The 19,108-nt window shown below is 53.5% G+C and overlaps 8 protein-coding genes across 8 annotated transcripts; 6 read left to right on the forward strand and 2 right to left on the reverse strand.

The window, feature by feature from the left end:
• Window positions 1-210: 210 nt before the first annotated feature.
• LMH87_001891 (uncharacterized protein) lies at window positions 211-1,964 on the reverse strand (the record flags this gene model as incomplete). Its single annotated transcript, XM_056193250.1, has 2 exons — window positions 211-1,895; window positions 1,949-1,964. The coding sequence occupies 2 exons, from the start codon at window positions 1,962-1,964 to the stop codon at window positions 211-213; spliced, it is 1,701 nt and encodes a 566-aa protein (XP_056050308.1).
• A 146-nt stretch (window positions 1,965-2,110) lies between these two features.
• On the forward strand, window positions 2,111-3,343 carry LMH87_001892 (uncharacterized protein; the record flags this gene model as incomplete). The annotated part of the gene is made up of 7 exons (XM_056193251.1): window positions 2,111-2,150; window positions 2,473-2,494; window positions 2,552-2,609; window positions 2,676-3,002; window positions 3,068-3,193; window positions 3,242-3,286; window positions 3,335-3,343. 7 exons carry the CDS (start codon window positions 2,111-2,113, stop codon window positions 3,341-3,343), a joined length of 627 nt encoding a protein of 208 aa, XP_056050309.1.
• A 706-nt stretch (window positions 3,344-4,049) lies between these two features.
• On the forward strand, window positions 4,050-4,439 carry LMH87_001893 (uncharacterized protein; the record flags this gene model as incomplete). The annotated part of the gene is made up of 2 exons (XM_056193253.1): window positions 4,050-4,289; window positions 4,341-4,439. The coding sequence occupies 2 exons, from the start codon at window positions 4,050-4,052 to the stop codon at window positions 4,437-4,439; spliced, it is 339 nt and encodes a 112-aa protein (XP_056050310.1).
• Window positions 4,440-4,592: 153 nt separating this feature from the next.
• LMH87_001894 (uncharacterized protein) lies at window positions 4,593-6,210 on the forward strand (the record flags this gene model as incomplete). Its single annotated transcript, XM_056193254.1, has 4 exons — window positions 4,593-4,982; window positions 5,043-5,459; window positions 5,517-5,903; window positions 5,974-6,210. 4 exons carry the CDS (start codon window positions 4,593-4,595, stop codon window positions 6,208-6,210), a joined length of 1,431 nt encoding a protein of 476 aa, XP_056050311.1.
• A 1,719-nt stretch (window positions 6,211-7,929) lies between these two features.
• LMH87_001895 (uncharacterized protein) lies at window positions 7,930-8,262 on the forward strand (the record flags this gene model as incomplete). The annotated part of the gene is made up of 1 exon (XM_056193255.1): window positions 7,930-8,262. One exon carries the CDS (start codon window positions 7,930-7,932, stop codon window positions 8,260-8,262), a length of 333 nt encoding a protein of 110 aa, XP_056050312.1.
• A 530-nt stretch (window positions 8,263-8,792) lies between these two features.
• Window positions 8,793-9,460, reverse strand: LMH87_001896 (uncharacterized protein; the record flags this gene model as incomplete). Its single annotated transcript, XM_056193256.1, has 5 exons — window positions 8,793-8,811; window positions 8,906-8,937; window positions 9,056-9,173; window positions 9,256-9,330; window positions 9,447-9,460. The coding sequence occupies 5 exons, from the start codon at window positions 9,458-9,460 to the stop codon at window positions 8,793-8,795; spliced, it is 258 nt and encodes an 85-aa protein (XP_056050313.1).
• Window positions 9,461-9,678: 218 nt separating this feature from the next.
• Window positions 9,679-10,813, forward strand: LMH87_001897 (uncharacterized protein; the record flags this gene model as incomplete). Its single annotated transcript, XM_056193257.1, has 2 exons — window positions 9,679-10,094; window positions 10,147-10,813. The coding sequence occupies 2 exons, from the start codon at window positions 9,679-9,681 to the stop codon at window positions 10,811-10,813; spliced, it is 1,083 nt and encodes a 360-aa protein (XP_056050314.1).
• A 4,325-nt stretch (window positions 10,814-15,138) lies between these two features.
• On the forward strand, window positions 15,139-17,787 carry LMH87_001898 (uncharacterized protein; the record flags this gene model as incomplete). Its single annotated transcript, XM_056193258.1, has 3 exons — window positions 15,139-16,363; window positions 16,417-16,796; window positions 16,849-17,787. 3 exons carry the CDS (start codon window positions 15,139-15,141, stop codon window positions 17,785-17,787), a joined length of 2,544 nt encoding a protein of 847 aa, XP_056050315.1.
• Window positions 17,788-19,108: the final 1,321 nt, after the last annotated feature.

The raw sequence follows: 19,108 nt of genomic DNA on the forward strand, positions 1-19,108 counted from the left end.
TTCCTTACGCTTCACCGCTGATGTGTGGCTATTTCAGCCGCGCGCTGTATGATACTGCATGATACCCCGATAGACTTGTACATTACTTGCATAGACACAACATAGATCTCAATCACACATTACATTCGTACAGCCACATTCCATCATTATGCATTTTAATTCGTCCTCATAACTCTTTAATCTATTCAATGCATCATGGTATTCATCTGCTTACTGACCACCAACACTGGGCAAATCAATGGCCTTGTACAGCAGAATCAAGGCAGAGTGAGATTCGCCACCGCCCGACAGAGCCTCGACCTTGTCCACCATCACCTCCGTCACCTTGTCGTCGTTGAACCACCACCACTTGCCATCCTCCTCGCCGGCGGCGCCAGTCTTGGGGTCCACGGGTGCAGTCTTCTTGACATACGCCGTGTAGTGGCCGCTGTCGGCGCTGGCGCCCTGGTGCGTGACGACGCCGCGGAGCTCATACAGGCCGGATTGGTTGGCACCGTCGTCAGTCCGTAGCTCGGGGTTGATGAGGGCGTTCAGCTCCTTCTTGGCGGTCAAGAGAGCAGCGGCTTGCTCAGCTTCCACCTCAGCATCCGTCTTGTACGTCTCGCCCATTTCGGTGTCGCCATCTGCCGACTTCTCGGCGGGCTTCTCGCCTGTTCGCTTTTTCCTCTCGGCTTCAGCCTTTTCCTTATCCTTGACCTCTTTCTCGCTAGGCAGTCCAGCACCGCCAGCAATGTTGTCGCTATTAGCGTTTGTCTTGCGTCGCTTGCGGGCACGCTCGATATCCTCCTCGTCTTTGCGCACTTCACGAACCTTGTCGCGGACAGGAATGAGGGCCTTTCTTAGGTCGTCGGAGCAGAATTCAACAATATCAAGTTCTTGGGGAAACGTGACCTTGCGCATAATCTTGGCCTTCTTCTGCGTTTCGCGCTTCCAGAAGAAGCGCACAAAGTGAACGGTGAGATATTTGGGGGCTCGGGAAATTTTGGATCGTTTTGTATATGTCGCATCTCGGTCGAGGACTTCCGACTTCTTCTCAATCTTCTCGCTAAGACCAGCAAGAATACCGTCGCGAAGGTGGTTCGTCTGGCCGTCGATGTGGCAGTTGAGCTTCGTGAACTGGTCCTTGGCGACAATGGGTTTCTCGCCTGCTGTAATGGCATCTTCTTCATCGCATTCCATAGATGAGGTGAATTCGCCGCCCATGTACTTCTGAACAAATGAGGCGCTAGGACCGTCCTCCTGCTTAATCTGGACCTTCTCGCCGAGCTGCTGCACAATCTGGGACCAGGCCTCTTCCGCGTCCTGCTGCGCGTAACCATTGTTGGCTTTCGCCTTTTCAGCAAACTGCGGAAAGACGACGCGCAGGGCACTCAAAAAGTTCATGGGAGGAAAGGGATCCTGCGTAGCGCTCATCTTCTTGTAGAGAGCGGCAAGCTGGGAGGCCAGGTCCATCTGTGACATGCCAGCCATTAGACCGGACGAGTCGCTTCCCTTGTAGTCTTCGAGGGCACTCTGCAGTTCGGGGATCGCGCGGAGAGTCTGGAGAGTCGAGTTGAGGTAGCAGGTGTTGCCCAAGTTCATCAGACCAGCGGGGGTGGCGCCGACCTGCTGAGCCTGTTCAGCCTCGGTCATATCCTCAACAAACTTGATCTGATCCTTGGGGCGAACAAGTTCGCCAGCGCCGCTGGGGGTGCCCATGACCATTAGGACCTGGTTGGCTTTTAGGCCGAGCTTGCTCATGTCGGCGTCATCCTTGAGCTGGCCGCCCTTGACGAGGATCTTTTGGCGTTCGGGTTCGACATCGGTCAACGAATAGATTTGGAGCTTAAAGTCGAGTCCAGTGGAGTCGGAGTCGACCTCAACATCGTACTTTTTGCCTTGGTGCTTGGCCACCACTGTTACCGTCAGCGGTTGTTTTGATCGCGCGGGGAATGGCGGGGTAACAAACCAGGTATGACTGCCATGATGACGAATTGCTATATGCCCGAGGATGTGCAGTTCGATCTGTTGTCTGTAGTAAAAGGACACTCGTCGAGTGCAACAGATAAAGTGTGAAAATCGGAGGAGGAAGAAGTGTGTCGGAGGCGGCCCGGGCGATTTGCCTTCGAAGATGGTGGAGACAGACCGAAGGTTGAGCTTCGTCACTACTGGTACCTGATTTAGAGCGTCAGACGAACTGGAGGTAGTTACAAGCTTATATCCAGGCAAAGGCGAGAGCAGATATGTTGATTTTCCTGCTTTCCGGTGCTATTCTAACCTCGTACCAGAAAGTGATTATATCCTTCATCCTCCTTATTTAAAAACCCTTCCCCAAAGTTTTCTTATGCAACAGCCACGACCGCCCTGTCACTGAGCTTCCTTCAGTGCTTGCTCCAGCATCATCAGTGGAGTCTCTGGGCGGTGAATGCGCCACAGCGCCGCCTGCGCGCGCCACAAGCTTCACGTGACGCATACGTCGTTTCCTCTGCTCAGCCCCACCAACAGACGTCAGGTAGTGAGCTCCAATACGTGACCCCGCCGTCGCAGCCAGCAGTAGTGACACTGGACAAAGCAACAAGGAGCAGCACCACGACGAGCGCCCAGCTGCGGCGTCCCTTAATCTGATCATGGTGAGTTCTTGCTAGTGAAAACAGCAGCGCATTCGAGTTTTCGAGCTGACGAATGGTGGACAACAGTCTCAATCCCTCCGCCCCTACTTGCAGTGCGTCCGCAGCAGCTTGACGGCTGCCTTGACGCTCTCCAACTTTGCCTCGCAGACTGCCGAGCGACACAATGTCCCCGAGATCGAGGCCCAGACATCGCCCGAGGTGCTCCTAACTCCCCTGACGGTTGCGCGCAACGAAAACGAGCGCGTGCTCATCGAGCCCAGCATCAACTCCATCAGAATAAGCATCAAGATCAAGCAGGCCGACGAGATTGAGCACATCCTTGTACACAAGTTTACCCGTTTCCTGACGCAACGAGCCGAGTCATTCTTCATTCTGAGAAGAAAGCCGATCAAGGTACATTTGCGCCGCCCCGACCGACCCTCCCGGCGCTTGCGGGATTCAAGTTAACTGGTTTTTAGGGCTATGACATTTCTTTCTTAATAACGAATTTCCACACGGACGAGATGCTGAAGCATAAGCTAGTCGATTTCATCATTCAGTTCATGGAGGATGTCGACAAGGAGATTTCGGAAATGAAGCTCTTTGTATGTATCCCGATGCATGGCAGTGGAGTGCCGGCTAACAATTGGCAGTTGAACGCCAGAGCGCGTTTCGTCGCAGAGTCTTTCCTAACACCAGTACGTTTTATGTTGAGAGTACAGTAAATCAGTGCTAACCCTCTGCAGTTTAATTGATTCGACCCAAAACGATGTTCAGAGTAGGAAAAGTGGACGACCGAAGCGTGGATATAAGGGGGCTGGACCAGCCCATGTCAGTTTTAGAGGCATGACTACGTATTATGTAGCAAATGACACAATTAACAACAGCTGCTGGCACGCGATGTTGGCGACCAACTCGTCTTAATGGTAAAAGCAGAAGTGAGAAAGTAAAGTATTGTCGGGAACAGACAATAGAATGGGGCCGCCAGGGCCCGCTGCATTCTGATATGGGCTGGCGATGTCGGCGGTTGTCCTTCACATTGCCTGCAAACGGAGCGTGCTGCACACCATGCACCACAAGCAATATGTGTGGACGTGTGGATGTGTGGCGATAGCCAGCTGACCAGGTATACTCTTTATATTTAGAGCTTCCAAATTCCTTTTCCTTTCATCCTCTCTTCAACCTTCAACCTCATTATCTCTCATACCCATTCGACTGGCTTGAATTGATCCCAAGCCATTCGATCTTCAAATCTGCGTTTGTTGTGACGCAAAGCTCTCGTCTTCAACAAGTCTTCTCTTCAGACTTTCTATCTCTGTGAAGTTTCTGATAATTTGCGCTTTGGTCGGCATCTTTCTTCTTCTACTTCTTCGACCACGAGCCTCGCTGCGCCTCGTAAATCCCAGTTCTTTTTCTTCCTCTACTCTTCCAGTTACTGACTCCTCCACCAGCGCTCCCGAAATGGCTACACCGAGCCATGCACTTCTGAAGCTTTTTACTTCAGACGCGGAGAGCTCCCACATGAGCTTTGATCCCTCGCTACCTTCGCCTCCCGAGTCTAATACCTCTTACTCTTCTTCCGCGATGCTTTCGCGAGTCGACTCTGGCTCCTCAGGCATGGCCTACCGGAGCAACCTCAATCCAGAGTCTGCTGTGTGGACTCCCGCCGGCTGGGGAGACTTTTCTTCTGCCACTTCTAAGGTAGAACAACTTGACTACTGGGGATTTTCTGCTTGCTAACTTCGTCAACAGAGTGCCAACACCACAACGAGCTCAACCGACGATTTTGCACAAGAGCTTCTGTCGCAGGCAATTGCCCAAGGCTCGGCCTCTTCCGCAGGAACACCATAGAATGGTAGTCCTGCCAAGGGCCACGGCCACGGCGATGAGCCTCACAGCGGTGGTGACTATACTGCTTTTCCCAACTATGCCTTTGTCACCTCGCCTGGGCCGCAACAGTATCCGCAGCAGCACAATTGTGGCAAAAGCAACATTACGAGCCCCATGCCAACCTCTGGTCGCATGACCGAGCCGCGAAACTATGCACCCCGCACATCCGGTTTGCCCATGTCCAGCGAGCCGCCACCCAAGTTCAATCTGGAGCTGCCCACAGTTTCGCAGAATGAGCAGGAGACGTTGCTGCCGTCGCCAGAGGCCTTTGAGTACCAGCTTGGCGCTTTGGTTCAGCAGACTCTGCCGGCCCAGCAGAGCCTTGCCGTGTACCAGCCGCCGGCCGAGGTCTACGATGGGCGCTCCGAGAAGCTCAAGGCGCTGACGAACCCAGCCTGGGGCAATTCCAAGCTCGCTTCTGTTCTTGACCCGAGCAACATGCCGTTTGTCGAGGCCGCTAAGCAGGCTCAGCCCAAAAACTATGGCGTTGTTCGCCTTGGTAACGTACGTGTGCTAAAGAGAGAGCGAGAAAATTGCGGTGTAACTTTTAACTGACTTCTGCAGATTCCATTTGCCACCAAGCGCTCCGAGGTGATTGCTTTTCTCGGCCGCAACTCCAAGATCTTGAACGATGTCGAAGAGCCCGTTCACATCATCATGGAAAAAGTCACCAGCAAGACCATGGATGCCTACGTCGAGTTTATGACTCTCGAGGATGCCATGCGTGCTGTGGAGAAGCACACCCAAAACCAGCTCTCCGGCCGGCCGACGCGTTTGGGCGACCGTCCTGTGGACTTGCAGCTTTCCAGCCAGGCAAGCCTCATGAAGGACTTGTTCCCCGTCGCGGCCGGCGTCGTCTGGAAGGGAGTGACCCCCGAGATCCAGCCCGTGAAGCCCAACGAGCCTTGGTCCAACTTCAAGGGTTTCATTTCCGCCGAGGAGATGGTCATGCTCGTGAAGCATGTCGAGGTTCCCCACCGAGTAAGTTGCTTCCCGTTGTCAATTTCTCTGATTCCTGCTAACACAAATGTTTCCCAGTCGCCTTTTTCCAAGGAATGCCCCCAGCGTCCCTATGAGTGCCTCATCAGCACGCTGCGCAAGTTTCCGTGGTACATGACCGAGTGCATCACGGTCGGCCAGCGCAATGCCATGTTTCAGACCACGCGCGACCTGCTGCGACTGTTGCTCAAGAGCCTTGACAAAGGGGACGACACTGTCACGCTCAACAAGCAGCTGCTGCGCCGCGTGGCCAAGGCTGCCATGGAGTGCCCTGGCTTCACCACCCTGATGAAGGATGACATTGCCTGGATCGTGGGCATGGACGATGGCGAGCAACGCTCCTACGGCCAGCCAAGGTTCGCGAGCAGCTGGCGCCACCAGTATGCTCTGGTCCCCAAGCCCAGCATGCCGCTGGACGTGGTCGAGGTACGTTTTCCCTTCTTCTCCACTCATCCATCCGGTTTCTTTCTTCCGGCAGCTAACGCATAACTTGTAGTGGTACATTACTGCAATTCGGGAACAGACGATGAGAGACGTGTTTGCACGCCCCCACGGCGAGCGGCGCGTCATTCAGGACAAGGCCCTGTCCACTGACGGATACTGGGGCTACTTTTGGGTCGAGGTCGATTACCCTACCGGTGCTGCTTTTGACAACATGATGCTTGCGCACGCTGCGCAGGTTGAGTTTTCAGCGATCGAGGCCATTCTTGCTCGTGCTTCTGGTTTCATGTGATTTCTTTTTGTTTGTTTCGGACGCGGGAAACGACGGAACAACTTTTGAAGTGGCGTTTGTTTCTCTTTTTATCTATTTTCCACTGTTCGCTCATTTTGGCGGAACATTTCTTTACGATGGATCATTTTTGAAGTAGGTGTTTTGGGAAACAAACTCGACAGGTGGAATCTTTTTTGGGCTCTTTGGCTGGACTGGACACATTGGGATATGGGAACATTGGGACGAAAAAATGACAGACGGAGATATTGTTTTCTACACTTCTTTTTTACCTTTGTTGTTCTTTTTACTATTTGATTTATTTAGCTTATTCGGCTCCTCCACGCGTGGTCCAATCGCCATGATTGCGACAAGCTTTCTTGTCAACGCGCAGAAGCTAGCTTTGGGCCGGGGTTTCAACAAGCTAGCCCGTCGTGGTGAAGCAATGCCGAGCTTGCGGGTAATAAAAAAAGTTGTACCATCAAATCCGATTCGAAAATGTGCGAGAATAGATATCGAATCCGGGCGCTGCTGCTACTGACTTGGGCTGCGTGTTGCTACAGTCTAGGTTAGTGATGGCGGCATCTTGCGTCGAACATGCGTCAAGTGGGAGCTTCAAATCTACACACCGAAAACAGTGTAAAAGAATCCCCCAAGCCCACCAGGAGGAGTTAGTTTGATGCTCAATTGCTGCTCATGCCAGCTCAAATGCGGAAATGAAGACGGCGTAGCTGCATGAGAGGCCGCCCGAGGCGAGAGTCCAAGGACACGACCAAGCTCTGGCGTGGTGGAGAGCAAGGGACTCGCCGTCAAAGGCTTTCTGAAAGAATGTAATGCCTTTCCCGAGGGAAACACATGAGCGAGTTCATTTTGCGGTTATTACTGATAGAGATGCCACATGCTACGTCGCATCGAACGCTTTAGGCTCGTTCGCCTCTAGTTACCCAGATTGGGTGTAGGCTTATCCTGCGCGAGATCCGGCCCCTCCGGTAGCAAAAGTGTCACTACCGGACTTGAACGATACTGTTCTGAAAAGCTAAAGATACAATGTAGGGCAGGCTTATCACAATGCCAATACGTTTGAGAAGGTGCCAATTGGGGTCTTGTTTCGTTTTCCTTTTGTTGGCATAGTTGCGTTCCAGCCTGCTTTGTACAGGAGTTGGGCGAGGCAGTTCACGGCCTGCTCGGCCAGGGACCTTGGAGATCGCAGCTAATTGCTGGAACTGGCGCCAGACGGCTGTGAATAGAAGAGTCTCGCTGGGAACAATTTTTTTTTTGGGTGTTGTCCTGCATTTTTCGCACCTCATACCTGAATGCGGGTATAATTGCAGCCGCTCACATCTGAGGCCGGCGATGAGCTGCTTACGCCACCAACGTCGCTAACTCGTTGCGGGCTTCAAAGGCGACACATGGGTCCATGTCTGGGGTCCTTAATTGGACGGACAAAATAAGAACCGGAAGTCCTGCAAATTCGCAGCAGGTGTTCTATTCCCGGCGATGATATCGTCACTTCTAGCAAAGTCATGTCGCATCGTGCGGGTTGCTTGGCAAGGTGAGGCTGGACCGCAAGGGCTTTCGCAGTTTATAACCTATCTTTGGAGATGGAAGACGAGTTGCTAGGAGAGTCTGGTTGTAGAACAGTATAAAAAGCTCCTGGATTCGCTCCTATACCAGCACTGCATTCATCATCAGCAACACACTTTACACCACCTCTTCAGCCAACTCATTCCCCCCCCCCCCAAGATGCAGTTCACTGTCCTCGCCGCCGCCGCCATGGCCGCCGTCGCGCAAGCTGGCCATGCCACCTACTTTACTCCCAACGGCCACGCCGGTGCCTGCGGCTGGGGCATCAACAATGACGCCTGGGCCGTGGCCCTACCTCCCCACGCCTGGGACAACGGCGCGCACTGCGGCAAGGGCATCAAGATCAAGCACAACGGCAAGGTGCTTGACGGCTACATCGCCGATCTCTGCGCCGAGGGCTGCGCACCCGACCAAGTCGACTTGGTCCAGGGCTTCTTCCAGCAGTTTGCTCCCCTCTCCAAGGGCGAGATTGTTGTCGACTGGTGGTATTAGAGTGTTGGCCATCGCGGCCGGATGCATGGGGGATGGCCTCTGGTCATCATCACGCAGCGAGAGCTGGTGAAGGGCCATGTTCGGGACAAAGTCCGTCTCGAGGGAAACGATGGGAATGACGTAAATGATGGAAGAACGTGTACACAGAAAGAAACACATGGTACATATTGAATATAGCATGTTTCTCACTGCTTGGAGTCGATGCCACTCACCTGTTAAAACCTTTGGAGAATTACATTGCTCATGAAGCTGTACATTGGCATTTTCTCCCATGAACTCCCTTGCACTTTATTAGCGGAAGCCATCTTTGAGAACGTCTTTGGCCTGCATCGTATGCCGGATTCCATACTACAAGTTCATATCTGGCAAACAGCGAAGACGGGGGTGTTGGATGGTCCATCGCACTTCACTCGACTAGGAAGTCTTGTATGGAACCTGTCTGACGTGACAATGGCTCTAACAAACACCAGAGGAGACGCGAGGCTAGTCGATGAAACATGACCGACATCTGCTCATTGTGAATGGTGGCATTAATTCGGATTGGAGATGCTGGAGCAATATTTAGTTTCACCTCTTTTCACTGGGGCGGGCGACGACCAGCTGCAGACCGTTGCAGTATCGGCGTCCAGCGCGGGTCCGGTACCTGAAAGTATCCTCTTTAGCGTGATGCAGCCCCTAAAGACCCCACTGTAGCTCGTGGAGCTTGGGCCACCCAGCCGCCTATTGCTGCTGCAGCGGCACCTCTCCAGGTGCTGCCGGACCCACTGTCCGCTGTTTGCTGCCCGGTACCCACAAAGTATCCCAGCTGGTGACAAAACAACATGTCGTCGGCCTGGCAGAACTTGAGCGCGTTCTCGGGCATATCAGAAGATATCAGAAGATCAACTTTGATAGCCTGTCTATAGTGTCTCCTGTCATATTGTTACTTGCTATATTCTGCTTACTTCCCCTATATGCTTCATCTTCAAATTAGCTAGAGTCATTAAGCATTACCTTAACGGTATTTCGTGACCCCTGCCCAGGCACCTCAGGTACCCAGCAACGTGGCTGTTGCCGTCGTCCAGTTGCCTGCAGGGCCTGAAACGTTTGCGATTCGTCCCTTGTTTGCGATGAACATTTTCCTTCCATTCGGACAATTCGAATGTCTCGTTTCTGCTATTGTCTGGCTCAAAAGCAAAATAGACCCCTGACTTTTCATTCTTCTACGAGTTTCGCTGCCACCTTTCCCAGCCAAGCCACCTCCCTTTGTTCATCGGATGCCGAATAGTCAATCACAGCCCGGCCCCACCACAGCTTTTCTGACCAGGTCCCTGAGTTGGCTGATCTTTTCTCCTTCAACTCGGACTTGCTCGGAGCATCACCACAGCCAATCTTGAAGCGTTTCTTCCTCCCCAACTCAATCAGACACCATACAAAATGTCTACTGAAGCTGCTGCCACCACCACCACGACGGCCGAGGCGCCCAAGACGCCTCTCGCCAAGCTCACGGCTCGCCTCGCCGAAATCACCACCAAGGCCGACTACAAGGAGATGTGGGGTGTCGAGCTCGACGTCTCGCCCGACCACATCCCCAGCCAGGTCGTCCTGCAAAAGTTTCTGCGCGCCAACGGCAACGATGCCGAGGCCGCCGAGAAGCAGCTCGCCTCGGCCCTCACGTGGCGCAAGACGATGCAGCCCGGCAAGCTGACCAGCCAGCAGTTTGACAAGAGCAAGTTTGCCAACCTGGGATATGTCACGGTCCACAAGGACGACGCCGGCAAGGAGATGGTCATTACTTGGAACATTTACGGTGCCGTCAACAACAATCAGGCCACGTTTGGCAATGTCGAAGAGTACGTTCTTGCAAACAACACATCAGACTAGCCTTTTCTGACCACTCCCCAGATTCATCAAGTGGCGCGCAGCTCTCATGGAGCTCGGCGTCCAGAAGCTCAAGCTCAGCGAAGTTAAGGCTCTCATCCCCGACGGCGGCGAGGACCCCTACCAGATGATCCAGACGCACGACTACGTCGACGTCAGCTTCTTCCGCATGGACCCCGCCGTCAAGGCCGCCAGCAAGGAGACCATCCAGACCCTATCCATGGCCTACCCCGAGCTCCTCGCCCACAAGTACTTTGTCAACGTGCCCTTTATCATGGGCTGGATGTTTGGTGCCATGAAGCTCTTCCTCGCCCCGACTACCCTCCGCAAGTTTCATCCCATGACCTCCGGCACCACCCTCGCCTCGGAGCTGCCCACCATTGTCGCCACGCTCCCCCGCGAGTACGGCGGCAAGGGACCTAGACTTGAGGAGGTCGGCCAGCAGTTGGCGTTTGCGGACGCCGCTCCTATGGCTGACAAGACGGAGGCGACCAAGGCGGAAGAGCCTACGCCCACTACTGCAGCTCCTGTGGCTGAGCCTGCTGTCCTTGCGACGACGGACAAGGCGGAGGTTGCTACCGACAAAGCTGATGAGGCTACTCCAGCTGCTCCCGCCGCTGCGGTCACTGCGGCCGCTCTTGAGCCCACTGCTGAAGAGGCTGCTGCTGCTGCCACAAAGACTGCTGCTTAAATTCGACTCGAGAGGAGTGTGATGGTGAAATATCCCAGAGAAGGTTGCTAAAATGTGGAATACAAATGATACCTAAATTAGAACGCTTTTAGATATCGCACAGACCTGTGCGATTTAGTTGCAATAATACCCGTGTTTATCAGTCTGGCTCAAATCTACCCACGATGCAACCAGCGCGTGTCTGCAAACCGTTTACTTCTTGGCCGTGTTTTAACTAGGTAGTGGTGGAAATGCTCAATGTGTGCTGGCACCTGTTGTGGAAGTTGGCCCCAGCCACTCGGTATGGCACGTATAACTAGGTACCTCACCCGTGGGCGCTTCTCGCTCCCTTTGTTATCCATCTTTTCCGAAATCTCTCACTGGTCACACCAGAGCGCGAGCTTGGGGACAAAATTGACATGGTGCTTTGATCAGCAGTACGACGAAACTACCACTCAGTAGTGTGCTTCGGTTTCGTGTTCTGAATATTGAGTGGGTGTTCTAGTGACTTATTAGAAGAGTACACAGGGCCGAGATGGGGCGTGAGGATTCTTTCTCGAGTTTTCGCGGCTGCATTCGAGAAAAGAGGTTGGCGTCCCTCTGGTTGTGTTTCTGTCCTTCGCACTTTGCAGTAGCCGTCGATGGTGGATTCGAAACTCAGCATATTATCTCTTTGCTGTCAAGAAATATTGTGCTTTTTTTGATTTTATAAAAAGAAGAATGCCCCTCATATAGTCTTAAGGACTACTTTCTAGCTTGTCAACTGCCGAAGCACTAGGCGCCGTTATCCTCGCCTCCCCATACTGCTTTGGCCACGTCAATGGACAAACTGCGTGCGTGCCAGGATTTGACATGTGCACTAGCTGGCGATGCGGAATGCCATATCTGGCGAGTGTCAGCGCGGCATTGATTTCAACACGAAGTAGGATGGCGAGCCGGCGGATTGGCCAACCAGGAAGGCGGCCGTTGGATCAAGCATTGGCGTCTTACAGCCCCGAAGCGCTGTCCTGCGCCTGAATTATCGTCAGGATGATTGAAAATGACGACGTACTGCTGGTAAGCACGCAATTCACCAGAGGCTGAAGTCTGGCGGCAACGAGCGCCATGAGCAAGGCTGCTGCCGGCCTGTTGACTCGCACCGAGTGGTAGAAGCATTTGCAGGCAGGGTCCGTTTCGCTACAGCGCTGTTCTTCGCTGCCTATGTCGCGGCCCGGCGCCTGTCCAGAATATTGATGTCTCCCACGACCACCCGAGCCTGGGAATCTTTCCAGCCTAGACCTCTCATCTCATCGGGTCTCGAAACATGGAATGGTATTTTAGTCGGGTATAACTAGTCTAGCGTAGCGTCCCTCCCAGGAAGAAATGGGCTGCATAACGCTATGGTTAAGCACAGCGCCTCTTCCAGGAAGATGCGAAGAAGAATTCGACATCTTTCCGAGTCTGTCTAACTGCCGCAGCGAGTCAAAGCGAAGTGAATTTATGCGCCGAGACGCTTCAAAATATGGTCGACTCTGCCGTCGATAGGGCCTCTCCCTACCCATGCACTCCTGTCAACACACCTGTAATGTTGGAACGCGGTATCTCGGGATCGATAGCACAGCGACCATAAAAGGTGCAATACTACTGCGTTTGAATTGAAAAAGAGTATCAGATCTCTAACAAAACATCTGGGACGATAGGACTATTCTCCGGACAAATCATTCGTGTTGGTGGATGGCTCGTAAGCTGTGTTTGGGCCTCGCTGAGAGCCATTACCTCGTAGACGAGAGCTAAAATCGAGTCATGTGGCGATGAATATAATTTGATGGAATACACTGAGACTGAGAAAGAATCAATGGATTGAGTCACACTGCATCCTTTCCGGACCTATAAAAGCGGCGGATGTATAGGCTGGTTGAGGCGCTAAGCAGACGTAGAATTTGCTGAAAAGCAGCATCAGCACGGCACACATGGCTTGTAAATACATTTTTCGCCAGTACCGTAATGGTGATATTTTATCATGACCAGCGCGTGAAAAGACTGCTGTGAAGACATGCAACCCTTTGGCAGGCACCAATCTGATGTGAGTCTGTCACCACGTCCTCTCACACCTGTTGGATTTACGAAATGGCGTTGAAATGCGACATTTGCGGGACTTGGGGAAATTCCGGTACTTTTTCACGATGAGACCGTGTGTCATTCTGAGGTTATGTAAGTGTGGTGACGCGAGATATAGTATCACCTGGGGCTGCGGCCGCCAGGAGGGCTAGTCAGTTATATGCGCTTTCGTTGGTGTCTCTGGGCTGTCCAACATGATGCTTGCCGCCCGGCCCCCGTAGGACGGAGGTGACCAGCGGTAGCGTGCGACCTGATGGACTAGAGCAGTCTGTTTTATGGTACGTGTGATTCTGTCCAGTCACTCTCGTTTCTGGCCCCTGAGCCATTTGGTGCTGTTCCGGGCGGAGTATCATTGGCAGAGGTGCGAACCGGGCGCGAGTCGTCACAACAGAGAAATATGTGCGACGAAGCACTTTCGCGTATCGCGACATGGCCACGCAGAACCAGCATCAAAAGACTCAAAACTAGCACCGTGCCTACTTTTAATATTCAATTCTCCCATTGAAGTCGATTTTTGCCCGAGTGTTTGAGAGTGGTGGTGCTGTCGTGAGATGGCCATGTGTCAGCAGCTGAACTAGCAAAGCCACAAGGCGAAAGGGCGGGTACGACAATTTTTTGAGGACGAGCAAACTTGAGAACTGCTGTGCATTGTTGCGAAGCAAAAATTGGCATTATAAATGGCGCAGGTGCTGCACAGCGTTTGAGTTCCATGACGGGTGGTCGCCTCGACGAGCACATGTGGGGATGGGACAACAAGAGTCTCGATGTGGCGCTACAGAAAAGGCGGATACGGGATTATAGAATAATATCAGTGCGTCGGCATCTATGCTGAAAGGCATGGCGCTGACTAGAAAAATAGATGCATGGCGACAGACATGGTAGTGTTGATATATAACGGCGGCAGTTGATGTGCCCGAATTAGGCAAGGCGACGAAGGAGCATCGGCATATCAGGTACAGGCCAAAGTAGATCACACGTGGTTTTGGAGGAGAGCATCGCGGAGAGGAAAAATAATGACGAGACGAGAATGGCCCCGGGACGCCTTGGGAGACGCGGCCTGAGCTGTGCCATGGTCGACGGGAGGCGAGGCCAGGTCGACGCCGGCCTGCTTTCTGTTTTACCGCAAATGCCAACGTAGAAAAAGTGTACAAGGTACGGAGCACGAAAAAAATAACGCCAACGAGCCGACATGCTAAATAGCCGGCCCGCTCCCTTTTCCTGGCGCCGCCTCGTGTGCTGCCTTTCCTGCCTCTTGCCTCCTACACTTGTTTCTCTTTCTTGATCCAGCCAACGTCGTGTGGTGTGAGAAAGAGGCATCCCACCAAGAGGTTTCTAGCCGAAAGACCATCAAAAACACTCAAGTTTCGCAGAGATACTGGCTGTATCCTCGTCGAATCACTTTTTTATTTTATTTGTTGATACGTTGATGGTCGAGTTCAGCCATCGACATCTCCCGCATCTCCACCCCACGCGTCGACGCGGAGAGAGAGCGAGCGAGCGAGCTGAAGGCGCAGCCCCAGCATAAAAGAACAGCCAAGCCGACCATTGATCGCGTCTCGGGGATACCTCGAGTCAGCCAGCTTCCCGTCGTCGTCTGCCGCCGGCCTCACGCAGAGAAAGTCAGGGTATGTGCAACCAACATTGGCCGCCGAGCACAAGACCTGGTCTGGGGCCAGCAAAAGTCTCCCTGATTATCAAATAAAGACTAAAGACCCAGGCGGCGCGTGCCACCAACCAACCCGCTGGGCCATATCCGCTAATGCAATCCATTGCGGGCTCTAGTGCACTTGAAGAGTTGTTTTAGCTGGCTGTTCTGCCCTTGTCTTAGACTTGGCCGCTGAGCTGCTTGGTTTCCGGTAACTAGTGGTGCGACGCCAACCAGCAATCCCATCCTATCCCATCCCATCCCGCACCCTGCTCCGTCTTCCCATCGCCGCTCGTCCTCACGCCAAACGCCAACTCTCCCTCTTCCCTTCCTGCAACCGCCACACCGTCGTGGCAGCACAACCTTGCGTCTCTCTTTGTGCTTTTTTTTTTCTACGTGCATCTGCCCGACGGCGCAATCGACATAGTCGGTCTCTTTTTGTTTTTTACGAGACTCGACGTGTTCTATGCGACGCGGTGTGTTGTCGTGATTCTCCCGTTGATTACGCTCCTTGTCGCGCCCGTGCCCACCGCGCGCCCGCCCACCCATACACTCGCACATAACCCCGACATCGCCCTCTCCTTTCCACAACGTGTCTGCCACCATGCTGCCACTCTTCCTCGAGCCAGAGTCGAGCGCCGCGGGCAGCGTCACGGACACAATGTCCAATGTCGCGTCGTCCAGCTCCACGCCGCCCACCACCGTCGCCGACAGCGACAGCCTGCATTCCGACACCTCCAAGCACGATGTCGTCCCCTTCACGGAGACGCTACTCGTCACCGCGCAAATCGTCGACCTCGAACTGGCACCCGAGCCTGTTCCAATGCCCGAAACTACCCCAAAGCCCGAACCTGCCACCGAGCCTGATCCCGTGCCAGTTGCCACCACCACGTCTGTCGAGTCTTCACCAAAGCGAGCGCGCCGCACGTGTGCCGCTGCGCCCGTTTACAATCTCTCCAAATTGAGCGGCACCGATGGCCATGGCAAGCGTCGCGCCAACGGTGACGATGTCGCTGACCGCCGACGCCGCACAATTTCAGGCGACACCCTTGTCAACGATGGCATGTCGACACGCAGCCTCATCTCGACCCGCGCCAAGTCTCGCGGCGGCACGGATGCGATTGACGCGCTCGATCTTGGTCCCTCCGGACTACACTCGCCGCGCACCACTCGTCGCCTTGGCCACGATTCCCCTCGCACGCGCCGCCTCAGCTCTCGCGCTGGTGCCAGTGTCGGCGCAACCGTCGCGTCTTTTGGCTCTCGCTTGTCCAAGATCAGCAAGCGTGGCACCAAGGCCGTCGCTGGCTCGATGAGCCGAGTCTCTCGCGAGCTCTTGCGTCTACGCGACACCAAGGAATTCTCGCATATTGACGAGCGCCCTGTTGTCCACACCGTTTGGGCCAATGGCAAGTACATCGACCCCAATGCCCGGCCCCCGCCGCCTTCGCCACGCCGGAAGAATGCCAAAGCTCGCGAGACTGAGCTGGAGGAGAAGGCCGAGGAACCCGTGATCGAAGTGAAGCCTCGCGGACCCAAGAAGTTCCTGACCAAGGGGCTGTATGCGGGCCAAGACGTACCCGAAAACCCCGCCCAGTGTCTGACGTTACCTGAGAGGAAGAAGCTCGGCAGCATCCCCGAACTTGCGAAACTTGACTATCAGCGAATTAAAACTGGGAAGACCCCGCCATCCAACAAAGTCATGCCGACACTTGCTTACAACGGTGTTCGACTGTTGCTCCAGGGTCGCGACTTTAAACTACCATTCATGACTTGTAACCCGCTGCCACCCGGGCAGCCCAAACCTGATGAGTGGAAGAAGATGACAAAAAGTGAGCCGATTCATGCATGACCCCGCGATGGAATGTTTGCTAACTTTGTGCAGATCGATTCATCGGCGACTCGAAAGACTATTGGCGCAAGTCACCTCACTACCAGGACTATTCCAAGTGCGTTTGCAAACCTGAAGACGGCTGTGGCGACAACTGCCAGAACCGAATCATGCTTTATGAGTGCAACGACATCAACTGCAATGCCGGAAAGGCAACATGTACCAACAGAGCATTTGCGACACTCACCGCGCGACGTGCCAAGGGAGGCAAGTACCGTGTCGGCGTCGAAGTGATCAAGACGTCCGACCGCGGCTACGGAGTGCGAAGCAACCGCTGCTTCCGCCCTCACCAGATCATTATGGAATACGCCGGCGAGATTATTACAGAGGAGGAATGTGAGCGTCGCATGAACAACGAATACAAGAAGAACGAGGTAGGCTTTACCGCTGAGCTTGATCATGGTATTTTGCTAACAAGTAACCTAGTGCTATTACTTGATGAGCTTCGACCAGAACATGATTATCGACGCCACTACTGGCAGCATTGCCAGATTCGTCAACCACAGCTGCAAACCCAACTGCCGCATGATCAAATGGATCGTCTCCGGACAGCCGAGAATGGCTCTATTTGCTGGCGACAAGCCCATCATGACTGGAGATGAGCTGACATACGACTACAACTTTGATCCCTTTTCCGCCAAGAATGTCCAGAAGTGTCTCTGCGGCGCCGAAAACTGTCGTGGTGTTCTTGGACCTCGGCCACGCGAGGCGAAGCCCCCGAAGACTGACTTGAAGAAGGCTGTCAAGGGCTCGATCAAGGCCGGGAAGCGCAAGCTCAAGGAGATGCTGGGAGAGGAGGCGTCTGGCAACGACAAGACGAAGAAGCGCAAGATTCAGCCAGCGACGGGCGTCAAGCGCTCTCTCTCGAGCGCGAGCCTGAAGGCCGCTAAAGGCGCCGCGACCGCGATCAAGAAGAGTGTTTCCAGCATGTCGCTGGCCAAGAAGAATTCGGCCAAGTCGACGCCTGTCAAGCGACGAGCCAGCACGGGCAACCTGCTCAAGAAGGCCGTGACGAACAAGCTCGTCAAGCGCCGACCGGTCGCGGGCAAGCCCGGTACGAAGCAGGTCTCTTCGCGCTCCTCCAGCCTGACCATTGTCGGGACCAGCGAAGAAAATGCGCGCGCCGGGAAAAAGACGACACCGAAGAAGGCAAGCCCCGGCAAGGCCTCAGCCAAGGGTACACCTAGCCGCAGTCCCAAGAACACGCCAAAGGGCACGCCCAAGAGCGGAACATCCAGTCTCGGCGGCACTCCTAAGAGCAAAACGACGCCAAAGGGAAAAGTGACGCCAAAGACGGCCCATCGTCGTTTGAGCGGCAAGCCTAAGCAGGTTGCCAAGCCTACGATTAAGCTTGTTGACGAGTAACCTGACTGCTAGAAACGAGGCACAAGTTGGGTGAGAATTCAGCATGTGGGGTGCTGCAGAAGAAGGACAAATCAAGTCGGCAGTGCAGAGCCATGTATGGCGTTATTTACATGTACAAGGGACCTCGACATTCATTACAACTCTACTTCAGTACACGACGAGAGGCAAGGGGCGGGGAATGAGAAGAGGGACAAGGCGGTATATGATCTGGAATTGGTTTTTTTCTGGGCTTTGCTTAATTTTACTATGGAATTTTGGGTTTGATTGTTTTCTTTTTACTTTTGAAATTCTTCATCATATTGTTTTCTTAGGGGGGAAATCGGGGAGTTTCGGAGAACATTTTATTTGCGATACTTCAACGTGCATAGGTATTATTTAGGGTGCGTGGCCGCGGTAGACATTGGTCACCTTTGCCGGCTTCTTTTCTCCCACCAGGGTGTGTGTCTTTTTTTTCTCTCACTGTTTGTGCAATTCAACCACGTTGCTTTTACGCTGCTTTGTTTATGAGATGTGTGTGTATGTGTATGTGTGTGTGTTTGTCTGCATGCGTGTTCCAGATGTTTGCATTTTGTCGCGGGCGTAGTGGTGGTGATGGTGGTGGCAAGAGAGACCACACAGGCACTGCAGAAAAGCTTGCAGGGGTGAATATGCATGTCACCCCCAAAGAAGAGGAAAAGCCTGCTTTTGCGTTTTTTTCCTGTGGTTCGTGTCGACAGTTCCTTTGTGTTGCCTGGATTACTTGACCGGAATATTTGAGCCGTATACCCGAGTTGCTAGATATCGACGGCGATGGGGGGATTGGATTGGCTGCCCGCGAAAGGTTCCTCTCCGGGGAAGCGGACAGGGAAGAGCCGGTGAGGCATTTGGAGAGAGATGTTTTGGTGTATGTTCAAGTGGCACCCAGTATGCTGTGAGACAACGCAGACGTGCATATATCATGCATGTGCTAATGTAATGCAAGGTCGACTGAGAAGGCATAGGTGCTGGAAAAAGAGGCCTGGAGTGGTTGAATGACTGCAGTGCATGATGCATACAATATCCACACACACACACACACACACACACACATACCAGTACACGCATGCATACATGCACTTGAACGTATGAAGATGGCGCATAAGCCGTTGAGAGGAAATCATACAACGTCTTTTGAAAGAGGGCGGAAGGGACAGTCCGCACCTGCAGAGGGACGGAAAGGTCCAATGTCCAGGCTTGAAACCCGTGGAATGGCAAACGAGAAACCAGAAAAATCGTGAGATGCGGCGTGATTGCTCTATTTGATTGCTGCTGCAGCCTCCATTATGCGAGCAGCTTTTTTGGA

This window comes from Akanthomyces muscarius, chromosome 3 (genome assembly GCF_028009165.1).
Source record: "Akanthomyces muscarius strain Ve6 chromosome 3, whole genome shotgun sequence".
NCBI lineage: Eukaryota > Fungi > Ascomycota > Sordariomycetes > Hypocreales > Cordycipitaceae > Akanthomyces > Akanthomyces muscarius.